Raw genomic sequence first — 17,765 nt, 5'->3', positions numbered from 1 at the left:
TAAAACCTTAATTGTTTAGTCTGCTGCTAAATGAAATGGGTTCCCATGGCAACCCTGTATCACATGTTACCTGCTACTGAGTTGGTAATGCAGGGAGAGCGTTTCCTGAAAGTAGAAATGTATTATTAATACAGATACGAAAATCATTTTCTCTGCGTTTATACTGTTGATAAGGGTTGTATTTGTTTCTTTTCCCTTTAGTACAGTTCTGAACTGTGTTTTTTTCTCAAGTAATAAATATTGGATGTAACCCATGCAGCTTTTAAATTCACAAGCCTACAAGAAGAAAACGGTATTATAAAATGTTGAAAATTATAGTTATTACATGGCTTTGTAGAGTCAAAAGACAGTATAGGACTGTGGCAGGGCACTGTTGGTGCCTGCCACTTTAAGGACTCAGCCAAGCAGCCAGCAGGTGCTTGATTGCGGTGGCTATTTTAGATCCCTGGCCGCCTATGTAAATAGAGCAGTTTGCTGCTGGCAGAGCAGGCAGTAACATTGCCTGACTGCAAGGCTGCTTGGAACACCTGGAGGTAAGGGAGGAGTTGTAGGGGATGGCTTGGAGGCTCCTGTTCCTGGGTATGACCTAAAACTGCACCCTGCTGGGATTGGGTGGCCTGGTGGGGCTCTCTGTCGCACGGGAGCCCCCAGGAAATGCCAGGCCAGTTACCACCCTGGTGAAAGGTGGGTCAGGGCGCCTTAATAACCCCAGCTCCCACAACCGGGTGGGTTACCCCCCCATAGGGTCTGGAAGGTGGACCCCAGAGAGAGAGTGGAGCTATAGACTTGGAACTTGTCTTGAAATCCCCTGACTGGTCAATTCTGGGACCAGGACTGGAAGGGTCAAAGGGCCAGGGGCCCACTGCGAGGGACGCCCAGAGCCGAGGGCCTGGGGTTCCGATTGGCCTGGAGGTGGGCCAGGGCCCATGTAGCCAAAGGTCCCAGGGGGACCACACCCATACGGGGGAACAGCTCAGGGAATGATGGTGGAGTAGGCTGCCTGAGTGGAGGGATCCAGGTGGGGTTCAAATTGGAGGATTCTGGGGCCCAGAGTGGGGCCGGTGAGATTAACATCAGTGGATGCCATTTGTGAGGCTTGGGCTGTGGTGTAGGGGAGGAACAGAGCTGCAGATAGTGCCCCCTGGCATCAGGGCAAGAAATGGGCAGCCTCCCACCTAATTAACAATTTAATTAGTTAACAAGGTGTGGCAGGCGAGAAGGTGGGCGGGTAGCCCATAACAGGTGGGCGGGGCACTGATAGATCGGCTCCAGACAAGGCCCCCTGTTACAAGGACCTTGCACATAGTGGCTATGTAGGTACATAGTTGGCATGTGATGATGCAGTCTGGGACATCAGTTGATAATGCAGCCCCTGCACGTGGTAACCTCATCAATACAGAGTTGGCAGGTTATGAGACCCTCTCAGACACTGGTTTTCGCATATGGTGTACAATTTCTGGGATGGGGAATATTTAAGGATGTTAAACAGTTTTTTTGAGTCTATGGTGTATGTCAGGGGAGTAGGAGAGTTCAGTCCATCCACTTAGTCTTGCTTCCAGCGGGTGGTCTCAGCCCACTGTCTTCATATTGGCAATGGTCCATGATGTACTCAACAAATGTCTCAATGTCTGAAATACCATGAAGCACCTCATCAGTTTTGAGTCGTGGTGGGTTACTCTGCAGGTTCACAAGGTGATCTCATTGCCCAGGTCCCATGCTCCAAGTGCCCCAATGATCAGCACCTACACCATTGTATCAAATCCCATACATTTATTTTAACCAGAATATTTAATTTCATGAAAATGTCATGGATAAAGGAGATTAATTACCTCTCATAATAGGAAATAACTTTAATACTACAGGCTTCAAAGAGAACTGTAGAGCTTGGGTAACTGCGCAGCCTCAAAAGCTAATTATGGCCTTTTACCTGACTGTTTCCCTGCTATGTTTAACCTGTCAGAATAATGATTCTCAGATAAATATATATTTGAGCAACAAAACACAGATACGATGGTCTGTGCTTTTCTAAGAGAGAATAGCATGCTTGCAGGTGTCACTGGAGGTTAAATGAGTGTAGGCAGCCAAGAAAGGCCATAACTACCCTGCCTAAGAGGAATGTCTAATTGTCGCTGTGCAAAAACCTGATATGAAGGATATATAATCAAGGAAAACAGTAAGAAAACTCTGTGTTTATTAGATTATTAATATCATGAGTATGAAGTCATTACCTATCAGTGGAATGACCCAACTGTGCTGAAAATACTAAAGCCAGTTTATGTTGGTTTACTATATGCCACCAAAGTGTATTCATGTAAATTGCTTTTACTGTAATAATATACATCTTGATTAAGTTTTATGTTTAATTAATTGTGCATTAACATTATTTTACAGATAAACCATGCAGTTGTAGAGAATGTATATACTCAGGTCTAAAGCCAAGCAATTTTATTCCAAAATGGAAATTGGATCATTAGCACATTAAAAGAAGGCAATGAGATCTATTAGATGTACCATAAGGCAGGTGTTGTGGGGTTGCTATCTTTTTTTTGAAAGCCAACAGGTTTTGGAGGGGTAAGGGGGGTTGGGAGATTTTGTTTGTTTGTTTCTTCTTGGACAAACAGAAGAGAAATAGTGAAGTAGGATACAGGTACTGTCTGATTCCAGTGAGTAAGAATTTAAATTTGAGATATCATGGACATTACAGCCATTCCTATTTCAAATGGATTTAATTTTAATTTAATATCCTGGGTGCTGAATACTTTTTAGTAGCCTTGTCAAAGACACTGGTTGAAACATCCATAAACATCACATCACTTTTAGCAGAAAGAGATATGGAAGATGACTGTAAGCTAACCAATATTTTCATAATATCTCCTTTCCCCAGGGCTTACACAGTCATGCTTGTTAAAATCACCCTTGAATGAAAATATTACTGAATCTACAACTGACTTATAGTCATTTGGTTTCCAATTAAAACATCTAAAATTACTTGAAAGGAAAGTACAATGTGTATAGAATAAATAGGATTTTTCCCCAATATATTGTGTTTCTGCCTTCTTACTGAAGGATGTTACACAGCAAGTAGTTTAATATTTCAGTTAGCAGGAATTCAGAGCTTAATTGTGAGTCATGAATCTTGAGAAGGCAAAATACAAATGTCAAATCCACCATTTTTTTCTGTTGATAGTAGTATTGAAAATAAAAATTTTCATCTACACTAGTGTTAATCCACATTAACTCCATATATATCAGCAGCTATATAGACTTATGTGGCTGACAGAACAAGATTTGGCCTTTTAGGTAGGGTTGCCTTGTGTAAATACATCTTGCTTATTTTGTTGCATGTTCAAATAAGTTTATGAATAAAACGTCCAACTTGGTGGTTGCATATTTAAGTACTAAAAAAATACTGTGTAGGAAACATTTGATGCTGCTACCAATGCACAGTGCTATCACAAACAAGTTACCTGTAGAACAGTATGATTTTTAGTGTAATTTTACTGCAGGGAGTAAATGATCTGATTAGATAAGAGGCTCCACTTTTAATGTAGTACAGCTGTTTTATTTCAGTCATTTACTAATATGAGGATATAATGTCTTCTCCTCCCCCTTCATTAGCTTCAGAAATCCCTGTTTAAAGTTCAACCAAGTAAAATGCCTTCATTTTCAAAGCACTTGATAAACATTAACGGACTCCTCTGAAGAAAGTAGCTGAACCTCAAGATCTGCCAGTGATCAAATGTGAGATGCAACTTGGGTCAAAGTTCCTAAAGAAGTGGAACAGAGGGAAACATAATGTAGGAAACAAAATGTTGAGGGATTCATTTCTTTGATATGTTATGTAATGTGAGCTAGTTACCTGGATTGAAAGGATATTGAAAGGTTGGTGACCAGGCAAAAGATGGCTACACTCTGACCTTTCATTGTTTACACCCCCAAAGCCCAAGATAGTCACCGTAACATCCTTTCAAAGGGACGCAGCTTCTAAGCTGTGTATACAGATAGGCCTTAGAATAAAGGTTACTAGATTGCGAGGAGAACAGATATGTTAAAATATCTCTGTGCAGTTAGTTAACATAATGCATTATCCAGACTTTGCTTTCCTGCCTTTGGCCAGTGACCACTGGCAAGTAATTGTTAGTGTCTTGTGTAACAAATTAGGAAACATTGAGTGTGGAATGGAAATGTTCCAGCTCTTGTCATACTATTGTGTAATACTTAGCTTTCAGTAGAATTTATTGTTTATGGCCTGCTCCACTCTAAGTAAATTATCAATTCAATGGCCCATAACACAATTGTATTTGAATTACTGATCATCCCAGAACACAACCTTAAAATTGATCTCATGATCTGGATCAGAAATGAAATAGGAAGGTAATGGCTGCGCCCATATTTTACATCCAGATATTTCTGTTGATTGTAAAAGTTTGAAATTGAGCTTTGATTCCCAACTTTCTCCAAGTAGGAATCAGCAAGATTGAGATTGGACTGTGCTAAAAATTCACTTGAGTTGGAACCTTGAGCTGGTCCCAAATCTCTGTCTGGTTTAGATCTGGGCTGTTGGTTCAGGCCCACCTTGGCTGTGCTTGATTTTAAAATGCATCTCCAGGTATCTCTCTCTTTTGATTCTTCAGATGCGATGAGTATGTCACACAGTTGGATGAGATGCAAAGGCAGCTGGCAGCTGCTGAGGATGAGAAGAAGACCCTAAATTCTCTGTTGCGGATGGCTATCCAGCAAAAACTTGCCCTGACCCAGCGACTGGAGGATTTAGAGTTCGATCACGAGCAGTCCCGACGCAGCAAAGGCAAGCTTGGAAAGAGCAAGATCGGCAGCCCTAAAGTAAGTGAGGAGGCATCAGCCACCGTGCCAACCATAGACACTTTCCTCCTGCATAGTCAGGGCCCACAGCAACCAAACTTACTGGTCAGCAGTGGCACTCAGAGGAAAAGGTATGCATGCAGTGATCTTTATGATACAGTGCAGTGGCCAGACTTTAGTTAAAAGTCGTTCACTGAATTGTAAACATTATTATTATTATTATTATTATTTGTCTTTTGTTTGGGGAAAAGGAGATGGGGAAGATGCAACTAGTGGCTGGTCAGAATTCAAAGCCTGGCTAAGTGTTTTTTTGGTTCCACCTACCCATAATGTTATCTCCTCCTTTTTAATATAGTTTCAGACTATAATCTGTCAGTGTCCCAGTACATTCTTATGCCTTTTATTAGTCTGATTGTATTTTTTTTAATGAGTTAAGGCTTTGCACACAGTAAAACAGCCTTCTGAAATGAAGGAAAGACCCTGTGTTCTATGAGCTTTTCAATGCACTTTTAAAACAAAAATAGTAGCTTTTTGATACGCCATGGTGCTTGTCTCTCTCTCTCATAAGTGGGAAAAGGATACGGATGTGTTCACTCAGACAGATTTCTCTGCATTATAAACTAGTGACTTGGTCAGAGGGGATGGCTACCATTCATAACGCTTCATTGTTCAACCAGTGAATTCTCATCTTGTCTTGTGACTGTCTTGCTAATGCTGTGTAGTTATGGAGATGTTGATGCTTCTGATGTTGAAAAGGACTCTTTGTTCAAGAAGTCCTGGATGTTCATTCCCTTTTCTGGTACTTCTTGGTCACAATACAAAAGACTTAGGGAAAATAGTCAGGGAGCCTAATAAATGCTAAACATAAAAAGGTGGGAAAGAGGGTGGGCGATAACTAAATCTTGTCTCCTCCTGTAAGGCTAGGAACAGATGTTGTATTTGTTGCTGGATAAGTTGTGCCTATGTTTGTCCCAGATCTGGGATTGGCATGTGCACACACGTCCCTTCTAAGTGGGGATTACTGGGTGGCTGAATGCACTACCGTTTTTCTGCCATTGATTCAATGATGCAATCCCAGGATAATGGTTCAGACACACTTGGCAATGTTCTGGGATAAATTGTTATTACATCTTGTCCCATGAACTTTTTCAAGATTTATCTCAGGACAGTGGACGTGGATATTTGAATGATTGCACTTTGTCCTGGGATAAAATGGCTTTTCCTAGGACAAATGCAACATCTGTTTGTAGACTAAGATGAACAAAAATTTCCAACACAGGACTTGCGTCCTGTTGTGGAAATAACAGGGGGTGGCAACACAAGTTGGTGTTTTACCTGTTATACAGATTAACATAATGATATCATTCATAAGACATTTAAAGGTAATTAAAGTAAAACTCTTTTGTTTCCATATGTATTTTTCTTGGATCTCCTGCAAGACTATTCTCACCTTCCCTTTGTGATCAGAGTCATCCCAGGACTTCAGGGACCTACCTACAGCATTTATTAAGAGTCCCCCTTCATCCCGCCTCCACAGAATCATTTCTTCTGAGGGGCCCCCCTTCCATGAGTGAATTCATCCATGGGCACCGTCTCAGCAAGGAAAAAAGGTTAACCGTGGCCATACCAGGTAAACATTTTTTCCTTGGGTGCATGTGGTGCAGAGTGATTAGCAGAATAGGGGACTTTCCCAACACTGCACATGCAATAGAATATAGGCACATTCTTGCAACTTTAAAAGCAAAAAGTCCACATCTGTGCCACCTGCTGTAGCTGCTGGCTGGATGTCAGCTCCTACAATAACTGGTCCCAGATACAACGGGACAAGTTTATACATGGGGTAAATGGGCACAACTCTCACTGGCATCCGTGGGAGTTGCACACACTTATTCCAGGGTTTAATGTGGTCCAGTGACTTTGTTAGCCAGTGAGGAAATGACAGACTAAAAGAGAGATGAGTCAGGAGTACAAAGGCCATTGTTAGAGTGGCTAGCAATACACACAAGCCAGAAATAGTATTTGGGTTGTGCTTACATTTGGGTACCCGTTGGACTTATTAAAGATAATATTACACTCATAAAATATTTCTTTAGTGTAAACTGAGTCATGAGGCCCATTTTGCTAGGAAGCTTTCATTTTTACCAAATGAAACACTAACAAAACGTTGTCTCTATTTTGTACAACAAATAAAAGGGGAAGTGCAAGCTGGGATGAGGTTTCTAAGGTCCTGCCATTTTTTTTTCTTATCATGGACAAACTAATGATTGCTTTTCTTCTTTAGAAATGAGCAAGGATGGTCTGTGGTTGAGTAGTACTTTTGCTTTTGACTGTTTGCCTTACTGTTTATTTTCAAGCTTTCCGAGCAGAAGCAGAATCAACAGAAAACTTAAGAATTGAAACTAGACAAGTGATATCTTCCAAAATAAATAAGATGTTTTTTATAAGAATATTACACAATATCCCACAATGTATCTTTCTTAGTGACAGCAATACTACAACAGGTTTAAAGTAATACAGGGCAAATAATATTGGTTCAGATGACAACTGCAGAAACCCCTGCAGCCAAAAATAGAATGGCAGAGATCTGGAGTGAAAGTTAAGAAACTCTTTTAAATTTGCAAACCAAAGTCTATCTACATGTCAGGGAGTCCTTTCAAATAATTCCTTTGCATTGATGTAGCATCGCTCCAAGATTCACTAAAATAAATAATCATTCCTTATTTGACTGAGTATTTTAATGAGAGGCTCTGGAAGCTGTTGTGTCAATATATTTTTATATATTTTAATTTGGAGGGAGATCTATACATGTGCGTTATTTTACTACTCACTAGATGCTTCTACATATGCGCCTGACTACACAGTAACTGCCGCTGCAGCACAGTCCCAGCAGTGCATGGTTTGTTTCTGACCCTGCAGCACAGTAGCAATGAGTAGCTTGGTGCTACTGCACAGTAACATCAGCATCACAGTTCATGCCCACTGATACTTTGTCACCATAGTAACAGGCTATGTCACTGTAGCTCATTACTGTCTCATGTAAATATGCCATCTAGACAGGAACCTCGTAACTAAACACTAGTGGTGCCTGCTTTTTCTTCCTTCTATGAAAATGGGGCTCGCTATCTCTTGTGGTGACTTTTGTATATACTTAAGGAAACTGATTTTACATGTTTTTTTTTTTATACCTGATTTGAAATCAATGAGAACTTTGGATGAGTAAAGCACTGGGTCCAACCATGGCAAAAAGGTGTATTGAAGGAGTTTCTTTTCTCTGCTAGAGTAGAGTTTGCAAGATTCAAAGTCAGTAAATCCAGAAGGGAGCAGTCTTATCACCTAGTCTGACCCCCTGCATGGTAGAGGCCAAAGAACCAGGAAGCTTGGAAGTGCTGTTACACTGATAAGGCAGAGACTGCATTAGTTAAGCTGAAGTCACACAGAAGGTATGGCAGGGTGCCACCTGCAGTCACAGGGTGCACTGCAAGTGCATCAGTGACTGCATACACATTACATTCAGGTAATCTAGAAGAAAGATAATCTAGAGAAATTTACCCAGAGCCACGTGTACAGACTTTCAAGTACTGAGGCTCTGATGTGTGAAGAGCTAACACTATTTAGCTTGGGGGGAGGGGGGGGGAGAGACAGCTCAGCATGTTTTGCAGGCTTCCTTAGTCTGCCTTCCAACAGGTGACAGCAGTGCATAGGGCAGCTGACTGGCTGACCCAGACCACCCATGGTCAGCCTATGTTTCTCTCAGACCAGGGTGGGAATTGTGAAGGGGGCACGTTCTGTTCTCTACTAGAGCAGCAAAGTCCTGCAAGGGACACATTGTCTCTCTGGTAGGAAGGGAGGAAACACTGGAAGAATATGGCCTCAGATGGACATTCAGTTTCTCCTGGGAGAGTTGTTGCTCTCCCAAGAGAAACCACAAATGTACAGATGTTCAGGCTTTTCCTCCCAGAGTAAAAATAGCTGTTCCCAGGAGTAAAATAACGTGGAAACAACCAGAGTTAAATTACTCCCAGGAGTTTCTCCTGGGAAACTGAATGTCTATACATGCTGTGGCTTCTCTCAAAAGAGAACATAGCACTTCAGCCTATGTTCTCTTCTGAAACTTGCCATGACATATACAGAGAAATTCCTAGGAGTGACTTAATGCTGGCTGTTCCCAGGTTATTTTTCTTCTTGATTGGCCATTTTTTACTGTGGGAGAAATAGCCTGAACATACCATACACTCATGTTTTTTCCTAGGACTGAAGTAACTTTTCCAGAAGGAAGCTGAATGTGCGTATGGGGCCACATTTTTCTCAAGGTCTCTTATGTTCTTAAAACAGGGTTATACGTTTATTTATTAATGTAAAATACCCCCAAACAGGTTTCTGAATGTAGTTTATCTGTCTTCTATAATTTTCTATGGCCTAAATCTAAGCCAGTAAACTGGTAACATTGGTTTGTTCAAATGAATGTTCTACTGAGCTGTGAAAGGGCGAGAGAAAGCAAACAACAGCCCCGAGGTGCCTTAGATGCTGAGCAAGGGAGGGCAGGAGAAGAAAAACAGCTGGCAGCAACTACGGGAAAACAGTCAACACTTATAGCATGGAGGGTTGCCAGGGCTGCAGCTAGAGACCGGAAAGGAAGAGAAACAATCACCACACTTCCAGAGCAGCATCTCACTCCCAATTGGAGGAGGGACGCTGCTCAGAGGCATTTCCAGTCCCAGAGAAGGGCAGAGAGGGGTCAAGTCCCTGCAAACCACAGAGGGAGGAGCAGCTGAGTGTCCCAGTAGGCAAGGGATGCAAAACTGGCCAGAGGAACACTGAGGGTGTGACCCTGAGAAGGAGGCAGGCAGAGGCCTGCACACACATGGCTTTTGCTTAAATCTGGAGCAGAGTGACAACTGAGGATCTGGGGAAGAGGACAGAAAAACTGCTGTCTCAGGCTAGAGCCTTGCTGTGCATTGGAGAGATCCTACTGGGACTGTGAATGTTCACAACTAAGCTGGGTAGGCCTATGCAGAGCAGTGATTGGGCAGTGATTGGATTAATTGATTTCTTTCTGGTGCGATTTGGACATGATCCTGATCCCAGGTGAAAGGGACATGGACTGAACCTGGCAAGGAGGCCGAGAGCAGTCAGGTTTTTGGGGGTTTTGTTCCTTTTTTTGTTTTTTTTTTATATATTTGAATGCAGGTAAAGGCCAGCCCTGGAAGGTTGCACCTAACCAAAGCCAATGGTCACCCTGATGGGAGAGGGCAGAACAGTAGACTAGCAGGCAGTACTAAGACCTGGCTGCAGAGAACTTCGAGTACCATCTGGAGAAGCTAGGGTGGGTTAAAGGGGAGTTCTGGAGCCCCACAGAAGAAAATAGGGATTGAGACCAGGTTGGATCACGTTGAGCATTGCCTCCTAGGAATATAATTTCATCAAAGTCATGGCAGACGAGAAACACAAGATCAATTTCTTGGCAGACCAGGTGATCTGAGGCCCATGGCAGTGGTAGCAAGCCCTACAACACCTACAGCCGTCACATTGGTGCATAGGCCGGGAAAGCAGAACCCACCCCAGAGGTAGCAATGGTTTTAGATCCACCAGCAGGGGCACAGAGACCATGCAGCAGACCTTGGGCCTGGTTTTGCAATTGTTGCAGCAGCAACAGGCAGTCAGACAGATGGCAGTAGACAAGCAGCTGATGAGACAGCAGGAGTTAATGCAGCATCATTTGGTGGGTTTTTGGGCACCAAAAATGACACTGGAAGATGACCCTGAAGCATTTTTAGAGAGTTTTGAAAGCGCTGCCATGGTGGCAGAATTAGATCCATCAAAATGGGCTGCCAAATTAGGGGTACTGCTTGTAGGGCAGGCACAGGTGGCATAAAGTAACATGTTGTGTATAGATGCACAGAATTACGGGAAGGTTAAGGAGGAAATTGTGTACTGTTTAGATATTACTCCAGAGAGATATAGACAAATGTTCAGGGCATGGGAAAAAAAGAAGACAAAACCCCGAGGGCCCTGTTACAAAGGTTAGCAGATTTATTGAATAGGTGGCTGGAGCCAGAAGTCATGTCCCTGGAGAAAGTGATTCACATAATCCTATTAGAACAGTTCCTTGCTGACCTAAAGGAAGGCACACAGAGGTGGGTAAGGCATCATTGCCCCAAGACCTCTAGAACGGCTCTGCAGATAGCAGAGGATTTTGAGTGTGCATAGGTGGAAGGGCCCCGAGAAAAGATGGATAGGCCCAACAATAGTATGAGTGGTAAGACTGGGGAATGCTGTGGGGAGCGTGATAGGGGCTTAACCGGCCAATAGTGATGGGAGTCACCTGCTTTAGATGTGGGAAGAGAAGGCACACGGCTAGAGATTGCCTGAATAACCCATGCCTATATAGTTCTGAATTTTACATGCGGCATGAAGGAAAAAATGAGTCAATAGGGGCACGGGAACCACGTCCAGCTAAGATGATGGCCTGTAGCTTGGGGGAGAGTATTAGAGGGAGACAAGTCAAGCCATCAGTGTTGGTGGAAGTGGCGGGGTGTGTGGTCCAGGCAATAATAGACACAGGATGTGATCAAACCTTGGTCCAAAAAGGGTTAGTACCCTGGAATGTAGGAGCAAGGCTGACACCTATACAGATGGTATGTTTGCATGGACAAGGCTGCACATACCCAATAATGAAAGTACGGCTCACAGTAAGAGGGGTTACTCAGGAATGGCCAGTAGAGGTAGCTGATGACTTGTTGTACCCCATGATTTTAGCTACGATTGGCCAGAGATGCATCAATTGTTAGCAAAGGGACAGGAGTGAATGGCCCCTAGAGAGGGGCTTGTAGGCCAGGAAAATGCAGAAAGATCAGATATGGAGGATGCTGATCTATGGCATATGAGTATGTTTGCTGGTGGGGCACAATTCTGGGAAGCTCAATGAGAGGAACCTGCGTTCTGAGCTGTCTGGGAGTCAGAGATTACCAAAAAGGAGGGAGATGAAGGAACAATCCCTTCCCAATATGTGACAACTCTGAGAACGACTTATGAAGGTGAATCAGTTGGTGAGCGATCACCTGAGGAAGGCCCAAATAAACCAGAAACAGCAGTATGATCGAGGAGCCAAAGAAAGAGAGTTTCAGGTTGGGCAGAGAGTATTGGTCCTGTTACCCAGTTCAACTAGTAAATTTCTGACTTGTTGGCAAGGGCCATTCCAGATCATATGCCAGATCGGTCTGGTAGACTATGAAGTATCACGGCCGGTGCGTCGGAGGGACAGGCAGATATTTCATGTTAACCTGTTGAAGTTGTGGCAGGAACCTGAGGGTCTTTTGGCTACTCCTAGCCCACAGAAAGAGGAGTTTGGAAGAGAGTTAGGAGATGTGGGGACAGACAGGATCAACTTGGGGGCAGTAGTTACAGGGTCTAGTTTGACAGAGAGGCAACTAAGACAGCTGAACCAGGTACTACAGAAATAAAAGATGAGATAGGGAAGATGCTCCAACAGGGAATAATTAAGACCTCCAGAAGTCCATGGAGAATCCCCATAGTGACCGTCCCCAAAAAAGATGGGTCACTCCGCTTGTGTATAGATTATCGTAAACTTAATGCCATCACCCAGTTCAATGCATTTCCCATGCCACAGATTGGGGAGTTCCTAGAAAGAGTAGGGCAGTTGGAATTTATCTCCACCTTTGATCTAGCCAAGGGATATTGGCAGATTCCAATAAAACCAGAAGATCAGGCTAAAATGGCATTCGGAACACCATGGGGACTTTGAGTTGTGTAGACTGCCCTTCGGCCTAAATGGTGCAGCTGCAACATTTCAGAGGCTGATGGATTGGTTACTAGCCCCTCGTGAATATGCGGCTGCATATATTGATGATATAGTCATATATACCAAGAGCTGGGAGCAGCACCTAACATCTGTTCAGGCAGTTTTGCAGAAGTTGAAACGATTGGGATTGAGGGTTAACCCTAGGAAATGTGCATTAGGACAGCATGAGACAGATTATTAGGGTATCTGCATGGGGCAAGGACTGATCAAACCATTAGTGGATAAGGTTGAGGTAATTAAAAGTTACCAGGTCCCTTGAACCAAGAAACAGATGAGAGGGTTTCTAGGTTTAGCAGGTTACCATCGAAGATTTATTCCTAATATTGCAGAATTAGCAGTCTCACTTACTAACATGATCAAGGGTAAGGGGAATGGCCGTATACATTGGACGGAGATACAACAGTGAGCCTTCGAGGTGGTTAAGCAGGCCTTATGTAAGGATGTTATACTACACACACTGAATTTTGCACTGCCCTTCATCCTTCAGGTAGATGCGTCAGGACAAGCGTTAGGGGCTGTGCTTTCCCAAAGGATTGAGGGACAAGAAAGACTGATAGCCTACGCCAGTAGGAGATTAAACGACCATGAAAGAAGGTATGCCACAGTAGAAAGGGAGTTTTTAGCAGTAAAGTGAGGTGTGGAGTATTTTCGGTACTACTTGTTGGGGCAGGAATTCATAGTTATAACAGATCATGCACCACTGAAATGGCTAAAATCCACCAAGACAGACAATGCCCGTATAACAAGATGGGCCTTGGCTTTGCATCCATTTCGGTTTACGGTCAAATATTGACCAGGTAAAGAAAATGCAGTGGCTGATTTTTCTCTCTGGTTGCCACTCAAGGGAGTCCCTTGAAACACAGCGAATACCAGGAGAGCAGGTGACAGTCCAGGAAGAAAGTTTCCCTTATGAACAAAGAAGAGTGCCTGACGGTATCTTAAGAGGGGGGGGGAATATATGAAAGGGTGAGAGGAAGCAAACAAAAGCCCCGAGGTGCCTTACATGCTGAACAAGGGAGTGCAGGAGAAGAAAAACAGCCGGCAGCAACAGACAGGGAAAGTGCAAACAAACAACACCTATAGCATGGAGGGCCAGCAGGGCTGCAGCTGGAGACTGGAAGGGAAGAGAAACAATCACCACACTTCTGGAGCAGCATCTTGCTCTAGATTGGAGGAGGGAGGCTGGTCAGAAGTATTTCCGGCCCTGGAGAGGGGCAGAGAGGGGTCAATTCCCTGCAAGCCACAGAGGGAGGAGCGGCCGAGTGTCCCAGCAGGCAAGGGTTGTGAAACTGGCCAGAGAAACTGACCCTGAGAAGGAGGCAGGTGGAGGCCCGCACACACACAGCTTTTGATAATCTCTGGAGCAGAGTGACAGCTAAGGATCCGGGGAAGAGGACAGAAGAACTGCTGTCTCAGGTTAGAGCCTTGCTGTGCATGGGAGAGATCCCATTGCAACTGTGAATGTTCACAAGTAAGCCAGGCAGACCTATGCAGAGCAGTGATTGGACTAATTGATTTATTTCAGGTGCGACTGGGACACGAGAGCCTGATCCCAGGTGAAGGGGACATGGGCTGAGCCTGACAAGGAGGCTGAGAGCAGTCGGGGTTTTTTGGGTTTTGTTCCTTTTTTTTGGATATTTGAGTGCAGGTCAAGGCCAGCCCTGGAAGGGTGCACCTAACCAAAGCCAACAGTTACCCTGGTGGCAGAGGGCGGAACAATAGACTAATAGGCAGTACTAAGACCTGGCTGCAGAGGACTTCGAGTACCATCTGGAGAGGCTAGGGTGGGTTAAAGGGGAGTTTTGGAGCCCCACAGAAGAAAACAGGGATTGAGACCAGGTTGGATCACCTTGGTCATTGCCTCCTAGGAATATAATTTCATCAAAGTCATGGCAGGCGAGAAACACAAGATCAACTTCTTGGTGGACCAGGTGATTCAAAACTGAGGCCCACCCTGTCACTGCCTGTAGCAAAACAAACTCAAGGCAGTGGTAGCAAGCCCTGCAACACCTACAGCCATCACATGAGCACTTAATCCTTACCAAGGCAAGTTCCCTCTTCCCTCGTTGTACTTTAAAGTTAAGCACAGCTATTAAGGCTCTATATCAGCTTGTGGTTTAAAGATGACTCAAGGTCCATTTTAGAAAGTGCATTGTAAATGAGAGTAGGGAATTATTTAAGATTGTTCTGCTAGCAGCAGGTTTAGCAGCAAATCAAATATTTGCTCCTGGTAAAATTCCTTACTGCTGGTAACAGATCAAATATATAGTAAACAGGAGGACCATACATTCTGGTTTGGCTGGGACATTCCTGGATTTTGGAGGCCAGTTCTTGCTAGCCAGTGAAAATTAAAATGAGCATTCTGGGCGTGGGGCGGGAAGGCATTGTGTCACAAGCAGTGAAATAGGAAGACCTAACAGACAGGAATGTTGCCCTAAAATAGGTTAGCTTGATTAGTGGAATGACCAATGAAGGTGGAGATGATTGTTAATACCTGTGAAGTAAAGAAAAATGAGTCTCTTAGCTGCCTAAATAGTAATACCAGAGCTCTACCACACTGACTTTACCTGCAGCAGTGCCACTAACTTACCAAGTACATATTGAGGGCTATAGATTGTACAGAAAGGACGGGGTGGGGAAGAAAGGGGGAGGGGTTGCACTCTATGTCAGTGAGCAATATACATCAACCCTCATCAAGACGGAATCCAAGGATGAGGAAGTAGAAGGATTGTGGGTTAGGCTACATGGGGGGCAAGGAGAAAGGGATTTGGTGGTAGGGGTCTGCTACAGACCCCCACATCAAGGGGAAGAAAGAGATTCAGGGCTCCTGAGGCAACTCTCGGAGACCATAAAAGCTAAAGAGGCGGTAGTCATGGGGGACCTAAACTACCCGGACATCTGCTGGGAGTCACAGACAGCAAAGTCCCACCGCTCACGCAGGTTTCTAACCTGTGTACAGGACCTCCACCTGACACAGGAGGTACATGGTCCCACTAGGGGGAATGCCATACTGGATCTGGTATTGGCAACGGGAGATGACATGGTAGCGGACCTCCAGATTGGTAGCCATCTGGGGGACAGTGATCACCTAATAATAGAATATACCATAAGACGTCGAGTGAGTAAGGTAACTAGTAGGGTGAAAGTGCTAGACTTTAGGAAAGCTGATTTCAATGAACTCAGGGGATTAGTCAAGGACGCACTGCAAAGTAGGAGATTTGAAGAAATGGAAGCCCAAGAAGGGTGGCTGTGCCTTAAGGAAACGATCCTTCGGGCACAAAGCAAGACGATCCCCGAGCGAGGCAAAAGAGGGAAAGGGGCCAGGAGGCTTCCCTGGCTGACCAGAGAAATCCAGGGCAGCCTAAGGGACAAAAGGGGAGCACATAAAAAGCGGAAACAGGGTGAGATCACCAAAGATGAATATACCTCCTCTGCTCGTGCTTGTAGGGAAGCAGTTAGGCGGGCCAAAGCTACCATGGAGCTGAGGATGGCAACCCAAGTAAAAGACAACAAGAAATTGTTTTTTAGATATATAGGGAGTAAAAGGAAGGCCCAGGGAGGAATAGGTCCCCTGCTAAATGGGCAGAAACAATTGGTGACGGACAGGGGGGACAAGGCTGAACTCCTCAACGAGTTCTTTGCCTCGGTGTTCCTAAGCGAGGGGCACGACAAGTCTCTCACTGGGGTTGTAGAGAGGCAGCAGCAAGGCGCCAGACTTCCATGCGTAGATCCTGAGATGGTGCAGAGTCACTTGGAAGAACTGGATGCCTTTAAGTCGGCAGGCCCGGATGAGCTCCATCCGAGGTTGCTGAAGGCACTGGCCGACATCATTGCAGAGCCACTGGCGGGAATATTTGAACGCTCGTGGCGCACGGGCCAAGTCCTGGAGGACTGGAAAAGGGCTAACGTGGTCCCCATTTTCAAAAAGGGGAGGAAGGAGGACCCGGGCAACTATAGGCCAGTCAGTCTCACCTCCATCCTTGGCAAAGTCTTTGAAAAAATTATCAAGGCTCACATTTGTGAGAGCCCAGCAGGACAAATTATGCTGAGGGGAAATCAGCACGGGTTCGTGGTAAGCAGATCGTGCCTGACCAATCTAGTTTCTTTTAATGACCAGGTTACGAAACGCCTGGACACAGGAGGAGGGGTGGATGTCGTATACTTAGACTTCAGGAAGGCCTTCGATACGGTGTCCCACCCCATACTGATGAACAAGTTAAGAGGCTGTGACTTGGATGACTACACAGTCCGGTGGGTGGCGAATTGGCTGGAGGGTCGCACCCAGAGAGTCGTGGTGGATGGGTCGGTTTTGACCTGGAAGGGTGTGGGCAGTGGGGCCCCGCAGGGTTCGGTCCTTGGACTGATACTCTAATGTCTTCATCAGTGACTTGGACGAGGGAGTGAAATGTACTCTGTCCAAGTTTGCAGATGACACAAAGCTATGGGGAGAAGTGGACACGCCAGAGGGCAGGGAACAGCTGCAAGCAGATCTGGACAGGTTGGACAAGTGGGCAGAAAACAACAGAATGCAATTCAACAAGGAGAAATGCAAAGTGCTGCACCTAGGGAGGAAAAATGTCCAGCACACCTACAGCCTAGGAAATGACCTGCTGAGTGGCACGGAAGCAGAAAGGGATCTTGGAGTCCTAGTGGACTCCAAGATGAACATGAGTCGGCAGTGTGACGAAGCCATCAAAAAAGCCAATGGCACTTTATCATGCATCAGCAGATGCATGACGAATAGGTTCAAGGAGGTGATACTTCTCCTCTATCGGGCGCTGGTCAGACCGCAGTTGGAGTACTGCGTGCAATTCTGGGCGCCACACTTCAAGAAGGATGCGGATAACCTGGAGAGGGTCCAGAGAAGGGCCACTCGTATGGTTAAGGGCCTGCAGACCAAGCCCTATGAGGAGAGACTGGGGCACCTGGACCTCTTCAGCCTCCGTGAGAGAAGGTTGAGAGGCGACCTTGTGGCTGCCTATAAGTTCATCATGGGGGCACAGAAGGGAATTGGTCAGTATTTATTCACCAAGGCGCCCCCGGGGGTTACAAGAAACAATGGCCACAAGCTAGCAGAGAGCAGATTTAGATTGGACATTAGGAAGAACTTCTTCACAGTTCGAGT

At 44.9% G+C, this 17,765-nt stretch overlaps 1 protein-coding gene across 10 annotated transcripts in view; it reads left to right on the top strand.

Annotated features, from left to right (window-relative positions):
- The window catches only part of BICD1 (BICD cargo adaptor 1), a 281,224-nt gene that overhangs the window by 228,849 nt on the left and 34,610 nt on the right, over nucleotides 1-17,765 (top strand). For 4 of the 10 annotated variants that reach the window (XM_059726476.1, XM_014608916.3, XM_059726478.1 and 1 more), the window contains 2 exons: nucleotides 4,635-4,952; nucleotides 6,261-6,451. In XM_059726476.1, coding sequence (XP_059582459.1) covers nucleotides 4,635-4,952; nucleotides 6,261-6,451 — 509 coding nt within the window. Of the gene's footprint in view, nucleotides 1-4,634; nucleotides 4,953-6,260; nucleotides 6,452-17,765 lie in introns of those variants that run through there. The other 6 variants (XM_014608924.3, XM_059726477.1, XM_014608941.3 and 3 more) reach the window with 4 other exon arrangements.

This window comes from Alligator mississippiensis, chromosome 4 (assembly GCF_030867095.1).
Source record: "Alligator mississippiensis isolate rAllMis1 chromosome 4, rAllMis1, whole genome shotgun sequence".
In the NCBI taxonomy this organism is placed as follows: Eukaryota; Metazoa; Chordata; order Crocodylia; family Alligatoridae; genus Alligator; species Alligator mississippiensis.
The sequence above is the reverse complement of the archived record's forward strand: the minus strand, read 5'-3'. Positions and strand labels throughout refer to the sequence as shown.